Source organism: Cololabis saira, chromosome 9, assembly GCF_033807715.1.
Source record: "Cololabis saira isolate AMF1-May2022 chromosome 9, fColSai1.1, whole genome shotgun sequence".
Taxonomy (NCBI): Eukaryota; Metazoa; Chordata; class Actinopteri; order Beloniformes; family Belonidae; genus Cololabis; species Cololabis saira.
Window position 1 is genome coordinate 11,577,510 of NC_084595.1, and position 27,263 is coordinate 11,604,772.

The 27,263-nt window shown below is 38.3% G+C and overlaps 2 protein-coding genes across 2 annotated transcripts in view; both read right to left on the bottom strand.

The window, feature by feature from the left end:
• Positions 1-74: 74 nt before the first annotated feature.
• Positions 75-14,133, bottom strand: rab35b (RAB35, member RAS oncogene family b). The gene is made up of 6 exons (XM_061730490.1): positions 13,831-14,133; positions 10,814-10,864; positions 10,562-10,685; positions 4,340-4,464; positions 4,060-4,184; positions 75-2,360 (listed from the first exon to the last, which is right to left on the bottom strand). The coding sequence occupies exons 1-6, from the start codon at positions 13,880-13,882 to the stop codon at positions 2,232-2,234; spliced, it is 606 nt and encodes a 201-aa protein (XP_061586474.1). The 5' UTR covers positions 13,883-14,133; the 3' UTR covers positions 75-2,231.
• Positions 14,134-16,621: 2,488 nt separating this feature from the next.
• Positions 16,622-27,263, bottom strand: part of gcn1 (GCN1 activator of EIF2AK4) — a 41,728-nt gene continuing 31,086 nt past the window's right edge. Inside the window, exons 48-57 of the mRNA XM_061730492.1 lie at positions 26,334-26,603; positions 26,115-26,228; positions 23,415-23,645; positions 23,126-23,319; positions 21,490-21,604; positions 21,058-21,154; positions 20,191-20,339; positions 19,366-19,476; positions 17,363-17,581; positions 16,622-17,271 (exon numbers count right to left, since the gene is read on the bottom strand). Of these exons, the coding sequence (XP_061586476.1) occupies positions 17,146-17,271; positions 17,363-17,581; positions 19,366-19,476; positions 20,191-20,339; positions 21,058-21,154; positions 21,490-21,604; positions 23,126-23,319; positions 23,415-23,645; positions 26,115-26,228; positions 26,334-26,603 (1,626 nt within the window). The 3' untranslated portion in view covers positions 16,622-17,145. The remainder of the gene's footprint in view (positions 17,272-17,362; positions 17,582-19,365; positions 19,477-20,190; positions 20,340-21,057; positions 21,155-21,489; positions 21,605-23,125; positions 23,320-23,414; positions 23,646-26,114; positions 26,229-26,333; positions 26,604-27,263) is intronic.

Here is a 27,263-nt window from a genome sequence, read left to right on the forward strand (position 1 = left end):
TGACATCAGTCATTATGTGTCAAATATTTATTCCTTTAAAATTTGAATTATCGATTAAATTCATGTCGGGAAAATTGAATAGTACATCTTTTTTTTATTTTGTGTTTCTCCAGTGTACAGCAAACCACAGCTGACGAGTGTGTTTCAACCCACGGGGCACACGGGGCATGTTCAACACATGCGCACTTAGGTGTGCATGTTCTATATTGAATATAAACACACAAATATATTTATATATACATACACATAAAGAGAAAACTATATAGAGTGTGAGATTTGATACCTTTTTTCTTTTCTTTTTTTTTTTTTTTTAGGCCCTTCACGTCAGCGGGACTTCTGCCAGAGTCCACCCAGGCGGATGAAAACTAAATGTTTCCACCAAAAGCTAACGCAACATTTACAGCTCTCTCTCCATTTACAATTCTCCCAATTCAAAAGGAACAAGAAAAAGAAAAAAAAATAAGGAGTATATTATAGATGTGTGCTGCTTCGGCCTCTGATGAACCCTGGGGGCACACATGGCAACGGAGAGAGGCTCGGGTCCAAACACACTGGATTCAGTGCACAAGTTCATCCCCATTTGTTCTTACGATAACAGTCGCACCGTCAGACACGCTCTCATCTCGGATGCTAAAAAACACCTGACAGTTAACACTTCAGTCTGCGAAGGTGGCGGGAGTCGTGACAGACATGACAAAAACATGACTTAAGACTTTAAACATTAGTTAACTGTTAAGAAGGTTCTGCAAGATGAGAACGTGCAGTAAATTCATGAATTTGTGGCAGTCTAAACACATGACATTTGACTTTTACAGACTGCTTTAACCAAAGTGTTACATGCTCAGAAAGGCATTCAAAAAAATGGGGGGGGAAAGAAAAAAAAAAAAAAAAAAAAAAAAAAGATCGAATGGTCGCACAGACAACTAATGAGAAGCCACTTTCCACAGATGGAGCCAGCGTGTTCTCCTGGATTGCAGGCTTTGAGAGATGCTGACATGGAGGTGTCGAGGGGAGACCGGTGTCTGCAGGAACACGGGAGAGGAGAAAGAGAGGGAGGGAGCGAGCACTTCCTGAGGACGCCACAAGGTCCCATCAGACACTGATTCACCTTGCTTGTAGGCCACCTGCGGGCCACTATGGCAACAGTCCAACGAGAGCCTGTCTTGAGCTCTTCTTTTTTTTTTTTTTTCATATAATATTGGCAGTATCATCTTTGGAAAAGAAAGAAAGAAAGAGGGAAAAAGAGGTTTAAAAGCAAACAGTGAAAGCATAGTAAGACTGCAGTGAGAGTTGCAGTCAGAGCCGCAGAACTGCAAGACTGGTTCACACTGCTCTGCTGCAAATGGAAAAAAAATAAAATAGAATAAATCAATCGTAATCAATTGTTGTTGGCTCAGCACGACTGGAAGTTAGAGGGCAGGGGTGGGAAGCTTGGCAAAAATACAGAAAAAGAAAAACATTACACGAGAAGTTACCAGCTCTGTCCATTGGATTAGTTGCTAAAGGTTATCTACTAATCAACATGATCAACACCCCTGGGGTTCCCCCATCACGTGAAATAAAACCAAAGTCTTGCAGTTTGTGATCTCTTGGCGTGGGCTGTGATAACGGGTGGAAATGTTGAAACGCTAGAGGTGCCGACACCTCCACTCTTTTTCAACCACCTATCCCAAAAAAAAACACACCCCCTACTGCAGAAACAGTCCCCCTACTCCCACCCCTCCCACAAAAAAATAAGAATTAAAAAAACCAAAAGCAAATAAATCCAGGAACGGTGAGCCCTCCTCCTCCTGGGGCGCAGAGTCGCTCCAACTCTGAATGTCCCGTGTGCAGTGGAATGAGAAGGAGAGATGACACACTGATGAAGAATATGGGGAATATGTGGATATAAATGTGAGCATTTTGGCGGGTCAGTTGTCAGCTTGCAGATCCTTAAACCAAAGGAGGACGTCAGGTCATCGGCGCCCACCTGCTGAACTCCAAATAAAACTTGATCTGACGTCTAATAAAAATCTGTACAATTTTATTTTATTTTTTTTAAGTCTTCATGATTAATTTGTCCAAAGGGGACATTTTTTTTTTCCATTTATTTTATTTTATTTTTCATTTTTCACTGTATGTTTATTAAATCTCTATCTGCTCTTTAATTTAGATGCTCAGAGTCCCATCGTGTGTGTATGCATGTATGAAGAAAAGCCGCCTCCGGACTTTTGTGGATGGCTTGGAGGTTGCTAGCAGCACTTTTTCTTTCGTTTACTGTTCCGGGTGAGTTTGACCACGTCGTTCTGTTGCTGCTGCTGCTGTTTGGCGAGCACTTCCTTCTTGGCCCGTAGCACTAGCTCCGTGATGCAGTTAAACATCTGTAGGAGGAGCACAATTCAACAGGAGGTGGTTACCGTTGCAGATCATCATCATCACAGATTAACACACGTGGAGAACAAAAATCTGCCTTTGGATCAAAAAAAGAATGATCCATAATGGTCACTGAAATAACTGATGCCTGACAAAAACAATAATAATTAAACAAAAAAAAAAAAAAAAAAATCACCAAAGAAAATCAGATAAGTTGTGGTTCAAAGGAATCTTTTTTCTTTTTTTAAAAAGGGGAAAAATAAGAACTTATTTTTAATTAAAAATAATTTAAATTTATCCTCACCATTTTGAGATGTGTTTACTTGGCCCCTTGGTGTTGGAATTGTGTTTCGATTATTCAGAAATGTTCTTTATTGGCAGAGCTGAAATTTTTCTGATTAATTTGGTGTGTTGCTCTGTGCGTTTAAAAGAACCTGAAAGAATCCCTGGGTCTTCACCGGCTACCCAGCGTTCATTAGGGAGAGCTTAAGTCGAGCAAACTGCGAGTAGGTTTTTTTTTTGTTTTTTTAAACTTAATTTTTTGTATTTTAGTTTTTATAGTAACACAAATATAACACAGATGTACCTGCTGATGAACATATGAACAGACAGGATACCAGGGTCGGCAAAATACAGTTTGTCTTTTCTAAATTCATTTCTTGTTTTCTAGGTTACTTTTCCAACGTTTCCAACGATAGTAAAGGTGACAGGAGGCTTCAATCGGGTCCCGAGTGTGATTTGAATTCAGTCCATATCATCCTTAGTCCATATTACTCTTGAGCACATAGAGTTTACCTTGATATCTGATAAATAGGTGACAAAGAAATAATAATAATAATGAGGTGCATGTTTTAGTAATTGTTAAAGGAAAGAAAGAAAATGTTCATAATATGTCAACATAAAAGGTCTTCTTTTACAACATTCATGTGCATCACCCGTTTGTACAAATACTTGTCAAATTTATCTGCGCAGAGTCTGAGAGAAAATGTCAGCCTTTCCATGACAAACATCTCCTACATCAGGTATTTGTCTGAGGTATTTAGTTTAGATGGTATATTTAGTTTGGTATGTTAAATTTTATAGCCAAGTATGGAATTTATTTCTGATGTTTTTTCTCGCCAATAAGATTGGATTGCCGGGCAATTCCAAAATATGTGAAAATGGTCAGCCATAGAGTTGTTGCATCGTCTCCAACATTGCCCTGATTCTGGTCTGCCGCAAGTAGGTTTTTAAGAAATTGTAGAGCGATTAAAAACCGACATTCAGATAGTCTTATGGCCGGAATATACTAGTAGTTAACAGCACGTATGTGCCAGGGTACACATAGCTGCCACATGTTGATGTAGCACGTCAATCGTGCACGCCCCCCCAAAAAAATATGTGATGCATGTTAGTTGCAATATACATATATAGAAAACATTTTTGTGTTCTTTCTGTTGAGTGTAGTTAATTTCCTACTCCGTACTTCGACTTTTTAAGAGTTTTTATTTGCCCAACACGTTTCAATTAAAAAACAATAACTCCTCCATCCAACAGTTTCCTTGTTGTGTATTTTATGGCTGGCATTCAGGCCACGTAGCACTTCAACAAGAAGTGTTCACAAAGTTAGGACAAACTGCAAGTAAATTCCTGCCCTCACATGTTTTGTTAACTATTTCCGACACAGCACTCGTTAGAAGCCATCTGAGGCCAGAGGCCTCCAGTTACCTCTTCAACGTTGATATTCTCTTTTGCACTCGTCTCAAACAAGCTGATTCCCATCTGCTCTGCAAACTTTTGCGCGTCAGTCGTCTCAACCACCTTGGAGTTGGGGTCGTCGTTCTTGTTTCCCACTGAAAAAAGAGAATATGGTCATGGCGGTGAAACTGGGCTTCCTTGTGGTCAGTACGGAGCAAAGAGCCGCCCTTCAGAGAGCCCGCAGACGAGGAGATGAACACTGAAGTGAAGGAAATGAAGGTGGGGGGGGGTCCACGGTGCTGGAACTCACCCAATATTCGGCACACGTCGTCACAGTTCTGGTTGATTTCATGTAACCATCGTTTAACGTTGACGAAGGACTCGGCACTTGTGACGTCGTATACCACTATGACCCCATGCGTTCCCCTGTAGTATCTGGAGATGCAGGAGAGAGACGGACTTAACAGCTCAAATATTAACAATTAACATTTCCGGTAAGGAGGCATAATATATCTAACATATTAGATTTACTTTACTTTTGTTACTTTACACCATCAATTATTGGATAATCTCGATTTTGACAATAGCTAAGTAAAGCTGGTGTCCAGCGGGGGGAGACAGATCTCAGTTTGTATGTGATACAGCTCAATTAACTCAAGTTTGGAAGAAATAATAATAATACTATTACTACTAATAATAATACTGGTTATAATAATCTTTTTTTTTGTTTTTCGCAGATATAACATACTTTAATTTAATTTTTATTTCATTTTATTTGTTTTTTTAAGCGTACTCCTGGCCTACTACCTGCCATAGAATCGTGCAATACCTGCCAAATGTGAATACTGTATGTTGTCTTCCTGTTTGTGTCCTTTTAGAGATTATTTATTTTTATAGTTGTTGTTTTAATATATCTATTTTTTAAACCATGCACCTTAAAGAAGATTGCATCCAACTTCGTTGTACCTGTACAAATGACAATAAAGACATTCTATTCTATTCTCTTAAATTAAATACTTTTTGAAAACCGCGCAAAGTTATGGATACGCCCTGAATGCAGGCATTGTGACGCAGAATTGTCAAATTGGTTTGATTCACAGATTACTTTTGTAATACTGTATTTGACCCAGTCTTTGTACGTTTTGACCGTATAGAAACGTAATTCTTGCCATTTTAAGAATGAGATGTACCTGCTGTACTCTACTGCCCTTACTTTTCAACAACTTGTGCTTCTTATTATTTTACCTCTTTTCTTATCATTTTATTTGTCATTTACTGTTTAATTATGTCTTGCCGCTTTCAATGTTGATGTAAAGCACTTTGAATTACCTTGTGTTGAATTGTGCTACACAAATAAACTCGCCTTGCCTTGATCAAGAAATCTCCTTCCATATAAAGTACTGCTCCACTTATGTACATACATTTTTTAAACAAGGGAGAGTGAAAAGAAGAAAGGCCACAAAGCTGACAGCAGCATCTGCCGCACAGACTCAACCAAACCTGCCCCGGCGCGGCGGTCAGAACCCTGAGGCAGCACGGCCAGAGGAGCCGCGCTGCAGCAAACAAACAAAGAGCGTTTTGTGTGTGGTCGTGTTGCAGGGAGGAGGGACAGTGTTGTCTGGGCATGTCCCCAATGTCCAACAGTAACGGGCCAGCAGACAGCAGTGTGTATCAGTGTGTCCCCGCTCAGTGAAGACCAATACACAACTTCAAACTTCCACACACAAAGCAGGCAACTAGGGCCCGTATTTGATGCACCATTTTTGCACAAAAACCCTGAACACAATATTTAAACGTTTAACTTCTCTCTAGCAGAGATCAGGTTTAATTGGTGGAAAGGTAAATTGTTGGGATGAATAGAAACATGAATCGTGTTAAGTTGGCACTGACTAAAATTTGGAAGAAAGACTTCGAGGAAAATGGCAAGGAATGGGGGGGTACGTGGCCCAATTTTACCCCCCAATTAACCAGTTATAGGGCAGGTGCATCTGTGGGCAGTGCAGCATCGTTGAAGGGAAATAGAAACATGAATCATATCATTGCTCTTTGAGCCAATCAGGCTACATTTTGACTTCTAGGAAAATAGCAAGGTTTTACTTCTTCTCTGGAGAACCCCACTGAATTTAAATAGTTAAATATGAAATGTTGCCTTTGGAGAAAAATGTTTAGGTACTTTGGAAATAAAACTTTAGCAAACTTCAAGCTGTATCTTCAACAGACAAAAGTACTGAAACTCTGAACTGGCTCCAGGACTAAATGATTTAAAGCCATAGTTGTGAGAAGCTCAGAAGTCATTGATTCTGTTTTTGGTACTGGAGAATTTCTGGAGAATGCTGTATGACAGAAGGGGGACATGCGCTGCAGGAGCGTCTTGTGCAAACGCAGACAAAAGGTGCTGTCTCTTTGAAAGTGCAATAACCTTTGCCCGCTAAATACCTCACGTATTTTTGCACATGTAAATATTATCCGTTTTTTTGGGTTTACTATTTTTTCTCTTGTACATTGCTCATTTTTCTACATTTTATATTGCTCTTTTTTTTTAAATATTATTTAGCTATTTATTGGTTATTTCTATTTTAATTTTTTTGTATAAACCGTTGAGTGTGTGTGTGTTTGGCTGCTGCACGATTGAATTTCTCCTCTGGGAGATCAATGAAGTCTATTCTATTCTATTAGTGACAACAGCAAAGCAAAACTAATGCGGACTGGAAAACCCTTAAAACAAAGTAGAGTCGAGCGGAACAGGTAAGAGTGGGAAAACCCCATAAATGTTTACATTTATAATTAAAACTTACGAAGAGATCATGCTGATGACATCAGTGCATACGGTTGTAAATTATGAGAACCAGATATGACAGGCAGTGTACAATAACTATTTTTACCAGTCACTCCTATAAAGACCATTTGGCTTGTAAAGTGTGTTTGTCAACACACTTCTTCACAGATATGAGGGGGTGTTAATCTGGGTGTAATGAGGGTGTTTATTTAGCCCTGCAATATTACTATTGACTATCATGCACAGCTAAATTCCTTCAGTCACCTGTTCTATTTCTTGCTTGTCCCTTGTTAAAAAAATATGTTTAATATTGTTTCACAGAGCAGGTACGTCAACAGCAAAGTCTGACATATGGTTACCACCTTAAGTGAGCGGGTCGAGTAGATCAGTGCCCACGATCCATCTGCACAGCAAAATTAATTTAGAACCTAATAAGTCACCACGCCACTCCACTTGAGCGCGGTGAACAATCTGCCTAAATATGCTGCCTGTTTAGTGGAGGGATTCCTGCACAACTGGCAGCAGCTTCTGAACTAGGACGCTCTTACTCCTCCGGGGCTGAACCATCAGCACTGCCAACAATTTTATGCTTTCTGGAAGATTTTGATTCCTGTTCATCGTTGCTGCATTAGTACTACCGTATTTTCCGCACTATAAAGGTGCACCTAAAAGCCTTTAATTTTCTCAAAAACCGGCAGTGCGCCTTATAATGCAGTGCGCCATATATATGATCATTACGGTAATTTCTGTTACTGTAGTCAGGGGGATTGTGGGTAATGTAGTTGGTGTCGCCGAAGTAACAGCGCTAAAAACGTCAGGAATCGTAACAGACGTTCAAGACAACAGCAGCGACGCCGACTCGCATAATGGCGACTTTGACGAGACGGAGCAAAGCTGGTTTTTATTTTGTTAATAAAGTTTGACATACAGTACTTTTCTTGTTCTTTTTTTTTGCATTTGCTGTAGGATTTTGTAGCATTTCCTGTAGCGCAGCTCCATCACGTAGATACGTAACTCTACGACGGAGTATTAGGGCCAAACTAAGACAAAAGAAAAATTGGAAATTACGAGAATAAAGTCATAATATTATGAGAATAAAGTCATAGTTTTGCAAGAATAAAGTCGTAACATTACGAGAATAAAGTCGTAACATTACGACAATAAAGTCGTAACATTACGAGAATAAAGTCTTAACATTACGAGAATAAAGTCATAGTTTTGCAAGAATAAAGTCGTAACATTACGAGAATAAAGTCGTAACATTACGACAATAAAGTCGTAACATTACGAGAATAAAGTCGTAACATTACGAGAATAAAGTTGTAATATTATGAGAATATAATTTATGAGAACTCTAACAGGAAGAGCCGTCTTCTCCCTGTGTTAAAATGAGGAATATTGAGCATCTTGTGAAGTTCTATTTATATATTTATAATATATTTAATATTACGACTTTATTCTCGTAATATTACGACTTTATTCTCAAAATATTACGACTTTAGTCTCGTAATATTATGACTTTATTCTCATATTATTATGACTTTATTTTTTTTTTGTCTTAGTTTGGCCCTAATACTCCGTCGTATAACTCAACCCCAGCCACTATAGTACGGTATTTTACCATATATGTAGTGCGCCTTATAATGCGTTGCGCCTTATATGTCGAAAAAGTTTTAAAATACGTCGTTCATTGAAGGTGTGCTTTATAGTGCGGAAAATACGGTAATAACAACTGTTAGAGACGGCCTCTTCGTCTTGTTCAAGCCGTTCCAGTGAAGGCTTCGGCGACTGACATCATCTGCCTGCTGCAGTTAACGCGGAGCACAGGGGAGCAGTAAAGATGCTGGCAGTTTCAAGTGTAGGTCACATCAATGCTGTTTCCATCAGTCCCACTCACAGCGGCCACACATTTATGCGCAATCTGGTTTTATTAACCACTTTCAAAGCCGCTTAATGTCAAGTATGTCTGTTAGCTGTGTTTGTTAATGACACTTCAGTTGACAACATTGTGGGGCAAATAACTCAGTTTGTTGCTGGCGTTGAACATGTACTGGTACAGCAACAGGAACACACACAACAGCTGAGCAACACAATGAATGAATCCTCATGATGAAGCAAACGGGTCAATTGTTACCATCGCTACTGACTGCACGCTGTTTACTGAACATGTTTTGGATGCTTTGTCTTCCTCAGCCTATTTTGTGCAGCCAGTCAGTACAATCCTGCAGCTATGGAGTCACTGGGGCTGAGTAAATGTAGAGACAGCTTTGAAGCAACACAATTTTGACCCCTGAGGCTCCCCCTGTAGATTTGAAGATTTCGTCATTTTTATGGCACTAAGATTAACCCTAGCTTGGTCTCTTTGGTCGACCTCTCATTTTCTCTTCCGTCATTACTCTCGAGTCCCCTTAGTCACTTTTGTTAGGACTCAGGTCAGCACTCTAGCTTTATTAGAAATCTTATCATCTTATAGCCTTTATCACAGATATAAAACCTAGTGCCATAAAACTGAGGCAACTGTTACGAGAGCTGACCGGGACAAAAGCTTGAAGTTACCCTGGTTTTTCGTTTGTAGTGACAGGAGACTGCAAAAGCTTCCTAAAAATAATCAAATTATTCCTATTCCTTTGAATAAAATTGAAAGTGATATTTTAATACACATTAAAAAAAAACGACTTTGTATTGGTTTAAAAAATTGCAAAACTGTATAACAATAGCTTCTCAGAGTGACAGCAAACGACCACTGAACAGTGCAGCTCAGGAGCAGGAGTGGTTCTTAAACACAGTGGAACATGCAGCAGCAAAAAGAGTCAGATAGTAACTTCTGGAGGTGGTGGAGACCATGAAACAAACTATTGAAGTGATCAGTTATCTGCAAAAATATGTAACTCGTATCCAACATCCATATGGTCAAGACATGCACATCAGAGATGTCAGTTATCTGCCAGCAACAGAAAAACACCTGGGGACTAATTTTGGCTTTATCCACCAAGCTTAAATACATCATCGTGAAATCATCATGAATTTTATTATTGAGCATTCCCCTGCAGGAGGCATGGGTAAAAGTAAATCTCTTTTCAAGCTATGTGACCAAAGAAGTACAGGACTGTCTCAGAAAATTAGAATATTGTGATTTTCTGTAATGCAATTACAAAAACAAATATGTCATACATTCTGGATTAATTACAAATCAACTGAAATATTGCAAGCCTTTTATTATTTTATTATTGCTGTCCATGGCTTACATCTTAAGAAAAATATCCTATCTCAAAATTAGAATATTCTGGGAATCTTAATCTTAAACTGTAAACCATAATCAGCAATATTAAAATAATAAAAGGCTTGCAATATTTCAGTTGATTTGTAATTAATCCAGAATGTATGACATTATTTATTTATTTTTTTTTTATAAATTGCATTACAGAAAATAAAGAACTTTATCACAATATTCTAATTTTCTGAAACAGTCCTGTATACTAACAGTATAAGCAGGCAAAGACACCCAGCTGCTGCCATCGTGCATCACCGAGGCCATACGGCTCGGAGCTACCTTCTCAGATCTGTAATTAGGATTCATGGGGAATTCCACCAAGTTTCACATTGCAGCGCTAACTTACGCTAGTTGTCTGCAAACTGCTTCCTCATGCGACCTCTAATCTAAGGCACCGCAAAGAGCCTTTTTATTGGTTTCAGTTCTAATGAGTGAAACAAAAAGTCCATGTCAAAGTGTAAACGTGAATGCATGGATCTACTTACGTGGAGGTGATGGTGCGAAAGCGCTCTTGCCCTGCAGTATCCCAGATCTGAAGCTTCACTTTCTCCCCGTTGATCTCCACCGTCCGGATTTTGAAGTCCACGCCGATAGTGGTGATATAGCTACCTGTAAACGTGCGTACAAATATGACAAAATATAGGGTGTAAAGAAGAAATTTTACGAAAAGGGGATTGCTGAAAGGCAATGGAAAAAAAGTCTTGAATTCATGTGACAGCCAAAGTAAAACCACACACCTGAAAATGTGTTGTCTGCAAATCGCAGGAGGAGACTGCTCTTCCCCACTCCTGAGGAGGAAGCACAAACACAGAATGAGGTTTTGTGTACTAGATGTTGCCAAAGAGAGAACTAATACATATACAGAGATGATAATACACGTATATTCCCCACAGCACTGGATTATAAACCTTGCAACAAAAACACTGCTTTAATCTCGGGGGCTTTATCAACCTCACTGACCCAACTAATGATGAGCCAGGTTTTGGTTTCACAGGTTTTATCACAGCAACATCATACAATGACTGAACACTGCATAAGAAGAGCCAACAACTGGGCTAATCTTTGTGTAACTAAAGATTTAACTCTTCATGAAATACAGCCAACATTATACGCGTTGCACAGTACACGGGGTGGAGGGGTCAAAGTAAGTAAGGCTACGCCCTACACGTGTAATATGATGATGAATACACCTGCAGAGACTTAATCACTGCAGCAGCAGCAGAAAACAAAATCAGGTGACAGGATACTGGTCAAAACAGCAAGAGAAGACAGCAAACAGAAAAATATATCTGTGATTCCACTGATGAAAAAAAGAGAACAAAGAACAGAGATGAGAGGGATCAGTACTTTGTCTTTAGCAGCTGAAAGTTATGTCTATACTTCCCTACAGTTTACTGATCCTACCCTTTGTGTTATTGCCCCTTGATCTTTGATAGGTACTGATATAGAAAACTCTCAGGCCACAGTTTTGTTTGAACAAACAATAGCAAAACTGAAAGCAGAAAGACTCATCATGGGGCTTAATATGCGATGCCTTTTGGCTCTGAGTCCCTGATAAACACTTCAATTGTCAATACAATGTTTGCACTTTCAAGTTTAACTTTTGCTGACTGTAAGGTTTGTGTTTTCAGGAATTCTGAAAGATTGCCCCTCAACTTTTACACGTGACACAGCTGACATCTAATGCACATAATGGAATGCATGACAGAAGTTCATGTTTTATGAGTTAGCTTAAGTCAAACCAATGCATTATGAGCAGACGTGATACAACCTCACAGGGGTAGAGATTATCATGTGCCTTAAAATTCTTACTTCCTTACATAGTGTATAAATGCAGAGGGTCAGTACATCGTTTCCAAATAACCTCTGTGCAGAGCTGCCATGCTGCAGCTGAGGGGACAGTAGGTCTTGTGTGTTTCCTGCACTAAAGGGGCTTGCTGTGCCTAGCCAGCAGATGGGGACTGTAGTAGTGCCAGTGTTGGGTCTGTCAATGAAAGCAAAGATCACTGGTCACAAAGACATCCAACAGGACATGGCTCCACTACTGAAGAGGGTTGAGAAGGATGAGACCTCCACCCAGTAGCTCTAACTGCATTTGAAACAAAATCCAATATGCATCCACCTGTGGCTGACAGATAAGTTTATCATGGATCTCAACATATCTATGGGGTTAAAGTTAGATTAGTGACAACACAAACCCAGCTGTATTTGACATGACTTCATTGTTTGACACTGCACTGCAAAAACTCCTAAATTTCTCACTTGCAGAGGTCAATTTTCTGTGAGATTTAGGGGCACTAAATTGTGGAATGATTTTTCCCACTTGGCAAAGAGCTCGTCCTCTCTGAAATATTACAAAAGACGTTTGAAGGACCACTTGACTGCTGTTTTGTAACTGTTTTCCCAATGTATTGTTGTTCATGTATCCACGTTTTTTTTGTGTTTCACTCATAGTGACATGTACCATCTTATTTGCTCAGGAGTCAATATAATATAAGTTGTAAAAACAATACCCCATGCACACTCACACACACTTATTTTTTGTCTTTATTCTTTATTACTTATATATTGCATTATTAGTTTGCCATCACTATTGTGTAGTTTTACTTTCTGTTTTTTGTATGTTAATCTTGACATGAGATTTTAATATCTTTGGTGGAGGCTTCAAATAAGCCCATTGGGTTTTTTGCCTCTTCCTGCACCTATAGTGTTTATCATTGATATTTCCTGTATATTTTTTAAAACAAACTGTGCAAAACAATAAACTAAAACTAAACTAAACTAAACTCAAAACAGGTGAAAATTGTTGTTTTTTCCAGTGATGAGTCTTGTTTTAAGTGTAATGAGATTTTTTTTCTTACCTGTTTCAAGTAGATTTTCACTTAAAATAAGTAGAAAAATCTGCCAGTGGAACAAGACTTTTTTGCTTGTAATGAGAAGATAAATCTTGTCCCACTGGCAGATTTTTCTACTTATTGTGAAATTAAGTGAAAATGTACTTGAAACCGGTGAAAATTGTCAAATAACAAGTTATCTTTCTGGTAATGACTCTTGTTTTAAATGTAATGAGATTTTTTTACTAAAAATGAGACATTTTAACTAGAAATTAGACAATATTCTTGTTAAGATTTTGAGTTTTTGCAGTGTGGAGCTGAAACTGAGCACTTTACCAGTCTCACTAGTTTAATTTAACTCTCTGTGCAGCAGTCCTCCACTTACCAGGGAGCTAACAAGCTAATAAACAACAAAACCCAAAGTAATAGTAACTTAACCTGCCGTTCTTGAACTCAAACACTCATATCTGACACCATTCATCTTCTCATCATACAAACTTCAGAGCCAAACAGACGATAAAGAAAGATTTAGAAACAGCCACTTGTGAATATAAACAAGAGGCTGAAAAGAAACAGAATTTACGCCTCAGTAAATAGATCTACATCACAGAGTGGGATTTAGTTATACAACTAAAATGCATGCCTGAAAGGACCCAGAAGAAAGCAGAGAAAGCCTTGAAGCTGCAGGGGCATCCGGCCTGAGCCCAGCCCGGCTCAACCTCCGCCCTTCACCGCCGCAGGAATATGGCGGATGTTTCAGCAATTACTTTTATATATACTCTATAAAACACCACAAGGGGAACAAGTGGGGCCAATATACAAGACGTTTTCGCCGTGGTTGTGTCCCACTTTGTTAGATAATACTGGAAAAAATAAAAACAAGGCCCACTTCCCGTCGCGCATCCCCGGCCTCGCCTTACCGCTGTCGCCGATGATGAGCAGCTTGAAGAGGTAATCGTAGTCCCTGGCCATGCCGGTAGCTGCTAGCTCCCCGCTCCGGCCGCTGCTTCCCCGGGTTTGGTGCTTCACTCTCCGTGCAGGAAAAAGAAAAGAAGCACCAGCCCCCCGATCCCCCGGTGTGGAAGGAAACGACCACTACTGCCTCTTGGAACCGTGAACCCCCCCCCCAAAGCCGGCGGCGTTTTGGGTGTTTTTCCTCGGGGTTTCGCGGCGTCAGCAGTCCTCTCTCCCTCCGATGCGAGCAGCCGGAAACTGAGCTTCCTACTCCGGTGTGCTGGAGCCGCCCAGCCGCGGACCACTGCGCATGCTCCGTCCGCAGCCCTGGCCCCTACAATACAATACAATACAATACAATACGATATAATACAATACAATACAATATGATATAATACAATATAATACAGTAGAATAGAATATAATAAAATAAAATAGATTAGAATAAAATACAATAGAACAGAATATAATACAATACAATACAATAGGATATGATAGAATATAATAGAATACAATACAATAGAATAGGATAGAATATAATACAATATAATACGGTAGAATAAAATACAATAAAATAAAATAGATTAGAATACAATATAATAGAACAGAATATAATACAATAGAATACAATTGATATTTTTATATTTTATATATTCTTTGTTTGTACATACGATACATGCCTTATTTATCTGCATTCATTTTATTTTATTATTTTATTCGGTACTTTCAACGTCATGCTGCTTAGTTGTTTTTGCAATTGCCCCTCGGGGATAAATAAAGTTTTTCTGAATCTGAATAGAATACAACATAATAGAATAGAATAGAATAGAATGCAATAGAATAGGATAGAATACAATAGAATACAGTAGAATAGAATACAATAGAATAGAATTGAATTGAATAAAATAGATTAGAATAAAATACAATAGAACAGAATATAATACAATACAATACAATAGGATATGATAGAATATAATAGAATACAATACAATAGAACAGAATAGAATACAATAGAATACAACATAATAGAATAGAATAGAATAGAATAGAACAGAACAGAACAGAATACAATAGAATACAATAGAATATGATATAATACGATAGGATAGGATAGAATATTATAGCATACAATACAATAGAATACAGTATAATAGAATACAATAGGATAGGATAGAAAAGATTAGAGTGCAATAGAATAGAATACAACAGAATACGATAGAATAGAATAGAATAGAATAGAACAGAATAGAATAGAATAGAACAGAACAGAACAGAATACAATACAATACAATACAATACAATCCACTACAATACAGTAGAATACAATACAATAGAGAAAAGAGGATTTTAAGTACTTGCGGTCAACAGTTCAGAGCAATGGAGAGTGTGGAAAAGAGGCGAAGAAACGTGTGCAGGCAGGATGGAACAGGTGGAGAAAAGTGTCAGGTGTGATGTGTGATAAAACATTTTCAGTTAACATGAAAGGAAAGGTGTACAAAACTGTGGTGAGACCATGGACGTTGTTTGGTCTACAGAGAGTGTCACTGAGGAAACGACAGGAGGCAGAGCTGGAGGTAGCAGAGCAAAGATGCTGAGGTTCTCTATGGGAGAGACCAGACTGGATAGGATCAGGAATGAGGACATCAGAGGGACAGCACATGTTAGAGGCTTTGGAGATAAAGTCAGGGAGGCCAGACTGAGATGGTTCATGTCCAGAGGAGAGATAGTGAATATATTGGTAGAAGGATGCTGAGTTTTGAACTGCCAGCCAGGAGGCCCATCACTCAGAGTCTCAGAGAAATCAATCACTGTGCAATAATAACCACAATCATATGCTGAACAATGCACCTTTCAATATCCACGTCTACCTCATACTGCTGCACCTTTCACTTTAAAAAAAACATTGTATATATGTTAATAAGAGCTGTCACTTGTGTATTTACTGTACAGTGAGCAAAAATAACCAAGTCAAATTCCCTGTCTTGTTTGACCTGACTTGGCCAATAAACCTGATTCTGATGAGGTAGTCATGGTTATTGAAAGGTGCATTGTTACAGCATATGATTGTGGTTATTATTTCACAGTGATTGATTACTCTGAGTGATGAGAGTTCATCCGAGCAGCTTGTGCTTTTTATTATTTTACTTCTTTTCTTATCATCTTATTCCAAATTTTTTCAATCTTATTTGCTGTCTGATTATTTCTTACCACTTTTAATGTCAATGTAAAGCACTTTGAATTACCTTGTGTTGAATTGTGCTATATAAATAAATTTGCCTTGCCTTGAGCAACAGCTTGGGGGAAGAAACTGTCAGTCTGTTTACCAGTCCGCTGCGTCCTTACACAGCACCTGGAGTCAGGTGAGCTGTTTTAGCAATACGATGCAATTACCAACTTTAGTTATGATGGTGCTTTACGCAAATCTAGATACCAACTAGCTTTCATATATTCGACTTGCACAGATATAACCCCACACAAAAAAACATTTTCATAGTGCAGTAATAACAGTATTAATCTAAATGAGCAATTGTGTTGTGCTCGTTGTGCATTTCCCTGTGTTTTTCGCGTTATATTTACATATAGAAATAAAAATATGATATATTAAAAATGCATATATATATATATATATATATATATATATATATATATATATATGCCTCAGGTTTTTACCAACATGGTATTAACATTAATATGCAAAGTAAAAAGAGAAAATAAATAAATAAATGACCACTTGAAGAAACTTCAAAAATCTCATCATCTTTTTTTATTTTTTTATTTTGCATTGCCTTTTTACAACAGTATCACTGATGAGAATGATTTGTCTTTTCATAAGAAGTTGCTTTCCCCCAAACATCTCTTACACACAAGGTCCAAATAAAAATGAAAGACGGGGGCTGCTGTTTCGTCACAGAGGCATCCTAAATGCTTGAAATCGTTTTAGTAAAATAGATAGCAACACACTGAAATATCAAAAACAGGTTTGGCATTGTGTCTTCCTTATGAAGTTCAGTACAGGGAACTAACCTGCACATCACACGATAAAATAAACTAATAAAAAAAATGGGCTTAAAAGCCGCTAAAACGATGTTAAGTGAGAGATTGAAACATTTTTGTCGGGAGATACAGTCGAAACAAAACCCATCTCTGCCTCCGTCTGTGCAGGGCTTTATGAACATGCGCGCTGAGAGTGTCTGGGGTTCTCATACATTGAAGATTTGTTTCTATGAGTCGAGCTTCTCTTGATCTTTGCAGGTTTTATTTTGTTGTCAAGTCCTGCTTCATCATGTTAAGATGGTGTCATCCACCTCTTCATTGGAGTCTGGAAGGCTGGCGATTTTCTTCAGTGACCGGCGATGACACTCTGACAGCAGGTCGTTACTTGCAGAGTCCAGAATGGCGGTCATACTCTGACAAGGACATAGATGTCAATGTTATAAAAAAAACAACTTTCTTTAAGTATGGATGTGTCGTCTGTAAACGGAGAATGTGAAGACTCACCTGCATGGTTTCCTCTCCCTGTCGGAGTCGCAGCAGGTTGACGATGGTGTGTTCGCTCTGGGCTCTTACGGTGGTGTTCTTATCCTTGGTGTTGTCCAACAGGCTCTTCAGCAGAGGTTTGATGAGGCTGGTGTCCATGGGCGGTGACGGGTCTCTGAAAACCCACCATATCACACGCTCTGCTACCAGTCTGATGTCACTGGACTGATTCTGAAGACACTGCCGAGGCACACAGAATACATACATTATAAAAAGGAATACACAGAAGCATTATCTTTTTTATTTTGCCATCAGCTATGACTTAATACTGTACATGCATCTACAGGACTGTCTCAGAAAATTTGAATATTGTGATTTTCTGTAGTGCAATTAAAAAAAACAAAAATGTCATACATTCTGGATTCATTACAAATCAACTGAAATATTGCAAGCCTTTTATTATTTTAATATTGCTGATCATGGCTTACAGCTTAGGAAAACTCAAATATCCTATCTCAAAAAATTAGAATATTCTGGGAATCTTAATCTTAATCTTTAAGCCATAATCAGCAATATTAAAATAATAAAAGGCTTGAAATATTTCAGTTGATTTGTAATGAATCCAGAATGTAGGACATTTTTTTATTTTTTTTTATTTATTTATTTTTATTTTTTAAATTACATTACAGAAAATAAAGAACTTTATCACAATATTCTAATTTTCTGAGACAGTCCTGTACATCTAATATGTCAATGTCAGCTTTATTTATATAGCACATATAAAGCCTATGGCCAACCAAAGTGCTTTACAGTAAAAAAATCATCAATAAAAACAATATTAAAATAAGAGATAAAATCCAATAGGGGTGGCAGCTCAGCCAAACGGCAAGGTGAACTAATGGGTTTTAAGACTGTTTTAAAATGGAGAAGCTATTGGCAGACCGCACAGTCCTTATTAAAAAAGGATTTTATTGTAGAACCATTTTGTTGATAGTTATAACATTTGACTTTCCAAGAGACCAATAGTATGGATCGCTAATGTACAACTCTTCCCTAGTCTCTAAAATGTTCTTCATGCTATTGATACTGACAAGGACAGCAGTGTCACAGTTAAAACAGAACAAGTTCACAATTAGATTTGTCATGGTTTTTTTTTTTTAATCTTTGACTGCGTCCCCAAACCCAGAAGAGAAATGTCCTTTTTTCCCCCGTTTTTTTCCTGGACAGAAAGGACACGAGGGCAAAGGTACCTTTCATGATATACAGTAATATGTTATTGCAAAATGCAGAAAAGTATAGTGTTCACACTGTGAATTCAACGGATACCACTGAACAAAACTTTATCAGGGCTACAAGTCAAACAGAAGATTCACAAGAGCTTGAAGAATGAACTGAGCCAACGTTCACCTGCAATACTCATTTATCGAGCTTAGAGTAAAATGGACAATATTAAGCTTAGTGTTAACCCGAGTTGCATATAAGAAAAGTCATCAAGCATCTCAGTTACAGAGCATGTTATGTCTCCATAAGCAGCAGCTGTGCTCATCCAACGCCTTCATTATCATCAACATCCCTCAAAACAGAGAACATTGTCTAGACTTAGCAGTGCATCCCAACAGACTCTGGACGGACACCAACACAGCTGATTTCAGTTAGTGCTGACTCCAAAATTATATTATTTTGGTTAAAAAGCTGTTTAAGTGGAAATTTGGTCTTTCAGAGTGAGGTCACTCTTAATTTCTCAATATTGGAATATTGCTGTCTGGTTCAAAAACCGTATGAGCTAAAAGGAGATTAAAATGATCTCAGAGGAATATAGTTCAAAGTTCTCCCAAACTGATAAAAAAAAAAAAAAGTCAAAATCATTTTCCAACAATGCATAATTTGCACAAAGTCACAGATCACTTTTACGACTTGTGAAAATCCCTTTAGCGACCGCTTGGCACCAACTTCCTCACCTGTATGAGGAAAGAGGAAGCGGATAGAATGTGATCACCAGCTGAAGGTTATTATTTTATTCTTACCTTAACGAACTGTGTGATGATGCGCTGTGAAACACCACCGCTTCCCGCTGTTTTGAGATGGTGCCTCGTCAGGTATCCCATTCCTCTGATCCCACTGGTAGCGATGGGGATCTGGAAGAGGAGTCACTGATGGTGACATGCTCATAGACTGATTTTACATGCACATTTTAAATCATCTATAGAATCTTAGCTAGTAGGAGTAAAAATGAGTAAAATAATCTGTAAATACAATCACTTACTGTATACTGAAGAAATGTAACATTAAAGTTAACACTTAGATGTTATTTTAGTTTTGAATAAAGACTTTAAATGGGAGGAGACAAGCTATTTCTGGTTGTCATTACATGTCTATGTCATGTTTGACTTTACCGGTAAAGTTTGTTTCAGAAATGAGATTTTAATCAACTAAGTACACCTACAACTTACATGGTCTTTTGTGTTCTGCTGCAAACTTTGCTGTTCTCTATTGTTTAAATTGTATTTTGATTGTTGTACGGTGACATGAAAGGCACCTAACAAATGAAATTTATTATTATTATTATTATTGTTGATATAAAATCAATAAAGAAAAAAAAGAAATGACATGAATTGAAAGTGAAGTGGTTAAACTCTCGGTTGGACAATTTCTCAGTAAGGAGCAGCGACTTTCTGGAAGCTTGCGTTGGCTCCAGAGTTGCCATGACACCGGCAGAAACCCCACAAAGTCAACTCCTTCCAGTCAGGAAACTGTTAAAGCATGTAATTCTCTGAAAACCACAGTGCTTTTCCTCTATTTGTTTATGGGCCAGTTTATGGGGCAGCTGTGCGTCTGCTTCTGACACTCACCCTGTCAGCAGTGGCATTGGCCAAAATGGTCTCCGTCACAGTGTCACAGTATTCTTTCTCACACAGCCGCTCAGGAGCACACTTGACGGCGATGGCCAGAGCCAAGCTGCGGCCGTGGCGGACCATCCAGTCCACACCAGACATGTCAGCTGAGGGGAAACGAAGAAATATCAGCTCACACTCACATTTGTGCTGATGCTGGATAACACAAACATGCAGTCAGAGACAGATACAGGTCTTTAATGTACACAATGGATCGCATATTTTTAAGAAATACAGGACTGTCTCAGAAAATGTGAATATTGTGATAAAGTCCTTTATTTTCTGTAATGCAAAAATGTCATACATTCTGGATTCATTACAAATCAACTGAAATATTGCAAGCCTTTTATTATTTTAATATTGCTGATCATGGCTTACAGCTTAAGAAAACTCAAATATCCTATCTCAAAAAATTAGAATATTCTGGGAATCTTAATCTTAAACTGTAAACCATAATCAGCAATATTAAAATAATAAAAGGCTTGCAGTATTTCAGTTGATTTGTAATGAATCCAGAATGTATGACATTTTTGCTTTTTTAATTGCATTACAGAAAATAAAGAACTTTATCACAATATCCTAATTTTCTGTGACAGTCCTGTACACACACACACACATATATATATATATATATATATATATATATATATATATATATATATATATACATATACATATACATATATATATATATATATATATATATATATATATATATATATATATATATATATATATATATGTGTGTATACATACATACATACAATAATATTAAACAGATACTCTCCAGAAAGGAGAATGTTGTCACTGCACGTGGATACAAACCTAGGACATGCTGAGTTAACACACTCTTCAGCTCCTCTTCTGACAGGAAGGCACACAGCTCACCAACACAGCCGGCTGAAGCCAATCGAGTCGCATCCTGAGTGCACAACACACACACACATATATATAAAGTATTTACACACACCAATCCGACAGACAAAGTTTGAGAGGTTCTGTGTCAAGAAGTGGCATGAAGTCTCTAAACCACCTTTTCAGAAAACCACATCCTCTGTGTGACTTCCGTTTTCTACTGTGATCACAGACAAAACTGCACCTCTGAACTCTCTTAGTGCTTAAGTGTGCTCCCTTTGTCTCATTAGCTAATACTTTGTGGATACTGAGCAACTACTACTTACAGTAACTAACTGAATGATGAGTGTGTTGCTACAGATTTGGTGTTTTCAGCTGAGGCATCTGCTCCTCTGATCATACCTCATCGTGTCCCAGCATGCCGAGTAATGCATTGGTGATGTTCTTGCGAATCGCCGGATCCACCTTTGATCCGGCCCCCTGAATGACGAACCTCAGGGCTTGAAGCATCGTCTCTCTGTCAACACAAAATCGAAAAACAAAGAATAAGACTCGATTGTTCATTTTTCCAGTACTTTTACTCTATGCGGCTGCAAGGCTAATAACAAAATCTCCCAAGTTATCACGTGTCACCCCCTTACTAATTCAGCTGCACGACGGAGCGCATTTTAAAATTCTGGTTTTTAACATATAGAGCTTTAAATGATCGGGGCCGGCTTATATTAGAGACCTTCTGCCCCTTATGTCCCCAGTAGGGCCCTGAGATGTCGGGACCGGGGTCTGCTCGTCACGAAGCCCTAAAGCTCACAGAGCCTTTGCAGGCCCTTCCCTCTGGAGCTCCCTTGCTCTCAGCCTGAGATCTGCACTCTGCCATCTCTTAAAAATCAGCTAAAAACACATCTTTTTAAACTTATTTTTGCTCAGTATTTATTTGCTTTTATATTTTATGTTTTGTCCAGTTTTATTTTGAAGCACTTTGCAATTTTTCTTATCTTGGAAGGTGCAATATAATTGACTTTCTTTACCTGGTTGCATATCTTTAAAGTTGTTATTGTATTTGTGTCAAAAACCAAACCAAAAGTCAATCACCAGAGAGAAACAAAGTTTGCTGAATGACATTAGTACGACCTTTATAGTTAGAGCATTTATATGTCAGCGCCCTCTGGTGGACGAGGGACGTAGTGAAAACAGTATTTTTGACAAAACCTTTTAGCAACGGAAGTTTGAGTAAGTTTGAGTAAGTTTAAGTAAGTTTAAGTAAGGAATATGGTTTTGTGAGTTCCTGGATGACTCTCACAGGCAATCAGAAGGGGACAAAACGGAAACCCTAATAATTTCAACTTCAATTATTGTATATTGTGAAAAAATATACAGGACTGTCTCAGAAAATTAGAATATTGTGATTTTCTGTAAAGCAATTACAAAAACAAAAATGTCATACATTCTGGATTCATTACAAATCAACTGAAATATTGCAAGCCTTTTATTATTTTAATATTGCTGATCATGGCTTACAGCTTAAGAAACCTCAAATATCCTATCTAAAAAAATTAGAATATTCTGGGAATCTTAATCTTAAACTGTAAGCCATAATCAGTAATATTAAAATAATAAAAGGCTTGCAGTTGATTTGTAATGAATCCAGAATGTATGACTTTTTTTTTTTTTTTTTTTTTTTTTTTTTAAATTGCATTACAGAAAATAAAGAACTTTACCACAATATTCTAATTTTCTGAGACAGTCCTGTAGAAGCATCCGAGTTTAGTATGTTCCGACTTACTCCTGATTTAATAACTGTGGTTTTTGCTTGTGATATTTAAAGTATTGCTTGATTAAGAGTTGGAACAAAAGAGCTTTGTCTTTAATAATTGTTTGAGGGTCATGCTGTGTCTCTGGAAAGCAGAGAGAGACAATTTGTATTGCAATAGATGGTATATAAATAAAATTGAATTGAATTGAAAGACTGTTGTAAAGTAATATACAAAATAGCACTAATGACGGTAGCTGATTTTGGAATAAAAGTGGAGTGAATGGACACCTGACTCCGGAGTCCTCGGCGTTGCGGATAGCAGCGAGCTGCTCGGTGAAGAGCGGATCAACCTTGGCGTGGATGGAGACCAGCTGACCCAGAGCCTCGGCGGCCCTCAGCCTCACGCCGCGGCTGGAATCCTGCAGGGCCTTCAGGAACGTGGTCTGCAGCTGTGGCAGGAAAGGCTTCAGGGCGATTCCCACCTAGAGCAGTAATACAGTCCAGATGTTAGAGCCCTGATCGTGTGATGGATTCTCCAACAGCTCGTCTGGTCTGCTGTTCTGCTGCAGCTACAGACCTTCGCCAGCAGCACTGTGAGAGTCTCCAGCAGAGCCGTCTTCACCGTCCAGGCAAAGCGGTCTCCTAGGATACGGATAAGAGGTCCAGTGATGTTCACGACAGAAGGCCGTAGAGCCTCGGGCGAGGTGAGTTTGATGACGGCTCCCAACGCTTTAGCCGCCTCTTCTTTCTGCTCGGGGCTGCCAGTGAGGACGCCTTCCCTCAGGACTGGTAGGATGCAGGTCACACCCTTTACCGAAGAAAAAACACAGAAAATGTACCGTCAGTAAGCACGTCTGTGACTTTATGTTTACCTTTTGTTTAGATACAAAAGCAGTGACATTTTGTTTGTCTGGTCTTCATTTTTCTTCACCAGTTATGTGATGATAAAATAAGGACCGTCATACAGGTACAGGGGGAGAGGAGACTAGGCCTTTGTTGAAAAAAAATCGATTTCCCAATTCTAAATCGATTCTCATATTAATTCCTAAAAAATCGATTCATATGTCTAAAGATCGATTTTTTTTTTAAATTTTTTGGGAGGGGGGATTTTTTTTTAATTTTCTTTTATTTATTTATGTATTTTTTTTTTTCATCATTACATTGCAACTTTTGGTTATTTTTTTGTTTATCCCCAAAAAAGGAATGTTTTGTTGGACACGAGAATAACTGGTGCCATGTTTTTGCCTTTAAATATGTTTAAAGGTATGAAAACATTAAAGTATTCAGTTATAATTGCATAAATTGTCTATATTTCATTACTTTATATACTGTCTTGGGGTTACATTTGCAAAAAATGCTAAAAACCAAATTCTCAAAAATGAAAAACCAAAATAGACCGAAAATGGAACAAATAAAAACAGAATATGGGGAAAAAATAAAACCGATTTCATCCGTCTCTGTTTGCTGCCCTGGATCTGTTTGGTAATTCTGACCCACATGATGTTTCTGAAAGCAGTTCTATCAGCATTCTGGGAGCTGATTGGTCCTTACAGCATCATTAGCTGCCAATACTTGCTGTTGAATCTCAATATAACACTAGTAGTAATATTTTACATAACTACAGTCATATAATTCATGCAACAGCTCAAAAAACAGTTTTAATAACACTAACCCAAATCAATATCCGAATCGAATCAACTCTTGATAATCGATTCTGACTCTTAAGAATCGGAATCGAATCGATTCTTGAAATTTGAATCGATCCCCAGCCCTAGAGGAGACTATACCTGCACACACATGTGTGATGTGTGTTTGTTTATATTGGTTTCAGGGAGTTCTAGTTTACTTTTCCATTTTGTCTTTGGTTTAGCAAAGAGCTGCAGGACTCTGTGCCTGGCGGGAGGTAACTGTGCTCAGGTCCGTGTTTGGGACCTGCCTTTTTTCCTTTAATGCTTTTCTTGTTTAACCACCACTGTATTTGCATCTGCTATCAGTCATTTACACTCACGTGCTCTCGCTTTTTCCCCCACCTAACATTCTTGTAAAAAGTGCCGCTAGTCCTGGACAACAGGTCATAAAAGAGAACAGACAACGTGCCGGTCACAAACATTTCACTGTCAAGCTTTTCTTTTAAGCTCCTTAACGATCATATCCATGTGTCAAGACATCATCGTAAAATAGGTTCTTTATCTTCCAACACGTCAAACACTGTCAGGTATGGCTTTGTTTTCACTGAACAATATCTGCACATAATGATAGTTTAAAGCTCTTTAATTTGGATTCATACTATAACTATTTTCAACTCTGGTCCATGAATAAATCTGAGCTGTCCACATGATCACTGACAGAATAGCATCTCTGAAATGACGTTACTTTGTTGAACAGACAAACTGAAAGGGGTCACTTGTGAAGAGGAAGTTTCTAGAAATGTAGACTTTCAGGAACTTCCGGCTAAAGAATATGGAAACACTACTCTTAATTCATTTCAGTTTCAATTCACAGGAAAAACCTATTGTCCTTTTGTAAACCAAAAAGTCCTATTGTAATCTAAATTCTAACAAGAAAAACATGCACACGTCTAAATACTGAAAACAGTCAGCTGGGTTAGGGTTAGGAGAGACTACAGCAGCCTCAGCAGGCGGTCAGGACCTCAGGAAACTCATCCATGCGTTTATCTTCAGACAACAGTGTCTTCACAGGTCTGCCTAACTCAATCTTTTTTCTCATTACTTTTGCTTACGTGTTTTGAATATGTTAAACGTGTTGCATTGCCTTGTTGCTGAAATGTGCTATAAAAATGAACTTGCTTTGCCTACTGCAGGAAAAAAAATGAATCAAAAATGGTCCGTAATGAGGCTTCATCCTGAAACCCCACAAAAGCTGTGGGAAAGTGTGGAAAATGAAACGTGATGGAATATTTTTTCAAGAGTAAAGTTTGGACTTCATATACCATGAAAGCCAGAGAATAAAACCATGAACTAATTCCTTTTTTGTGCTTAATGATTTCACCCAAGATTATTTCCTCTACTTAATAAAAAAAAAACAACTTCATATGAGTTTGGTATATTTTGCCAAGCTAAAAGTTTCAGCTGTTACCAGCATTTACTTTGTGTCTTAAATATTAATTTAGGTACTGAAGAAGCTGAACAAACTGTTTGTGAGAGCGGGTTCTGTATTTTTTGTTCTGGTCATCTGACTGAGCAGCAGCTCAGGAGGACAAAGATGTTGTGAAGGAACAGACGCTTGAATCCTCGTGCTGCAATAATGTCCCGCTTACCTTCTTGGGCAGGCAGAACCCGGGGAGGTGCTGACCCTTCACGTCTCCTGCCACTGATCTAACGTCTCGATGGAGGTCGTCAATCAGAGCCAGCTGGCTGCTCGCATCCAGTTTCTACAAAACATTAAAGAAAAACAAATTTGACTCTGTGTTTGACATTTCTATCTGGCTCCACATCAGAGCCAGGTATAACTGGCGTGGATGGCGGTGTCGGCCCACCTTGGTGATGGAGTTGATGGTGTCCCAGCTCTGAACCAGCACATCGGGGTTGGTATCATTCAGGAGACGAATGAGGCCTGACAGCAGGTTGCGTGTGTGCGCGCTGTAGTCCAGGCGAGTGCGAGCGAAATACGCATTGAGGATGGTGACGGCGGCCTGCCTGAGGCCCGGGTCAGATCCTCGAGAGGCCTCCAGCAGATCTTCAATGATGATCCGCTGGCCCACCTCATCCTCCACGGAGAGGATCACCGTCTGACAGTTGCACAGCTCCTGAGTCAGACGCAAGATTTAGTCAAAGATCGCAGGAAAAACCACAAACTCTTCAGTCATATCTGTCACATTCAAAACCGGCAACGTGAGAAGAAAAATAAAGCTAATTTATGTGAATATTTATACGGAAGAGTATTAGGGCCATGGAGTAGAAAAAATATTTAAGATTTTTTTTATTGTGCACTTTGAGGAAAAAAGTCGAAATGTCGAGATTAATGTTGAAATACAATTCCAAGAATAAAGTCAAGAACATTTCGACTTTTTTCTCGAAATTGTACTTCAACTTTATTCTCGACATTTCGACTTTTTTCTCGAAATTGTACTTCAACTTTTTTCTCAACATTTCGACTTTTTTCAACATTTCGACTTTTTCTCGAAATTGTACTTCAACTTTATTCTCGACATTTCGACATTTCGACTTTTTTCTCAAAATTGTACTTCAACTTTATTCTCGACATTGACTTTTTTTCTCAAGATTTCGACTTTTTTCTCGACATTTCGACTTTTTTCTCAAAATTGTACTTCAACTTTAATCCCGACATTTCGACTTTTTTTCTCAACATTTCGACTTTTTTCAACACTTCGACTTTTTTCTCGAAATTGTACTTCAACTTTATTCTCGACATTTCGACTTTTTTCTCGACATTTCGACTTTTTTCC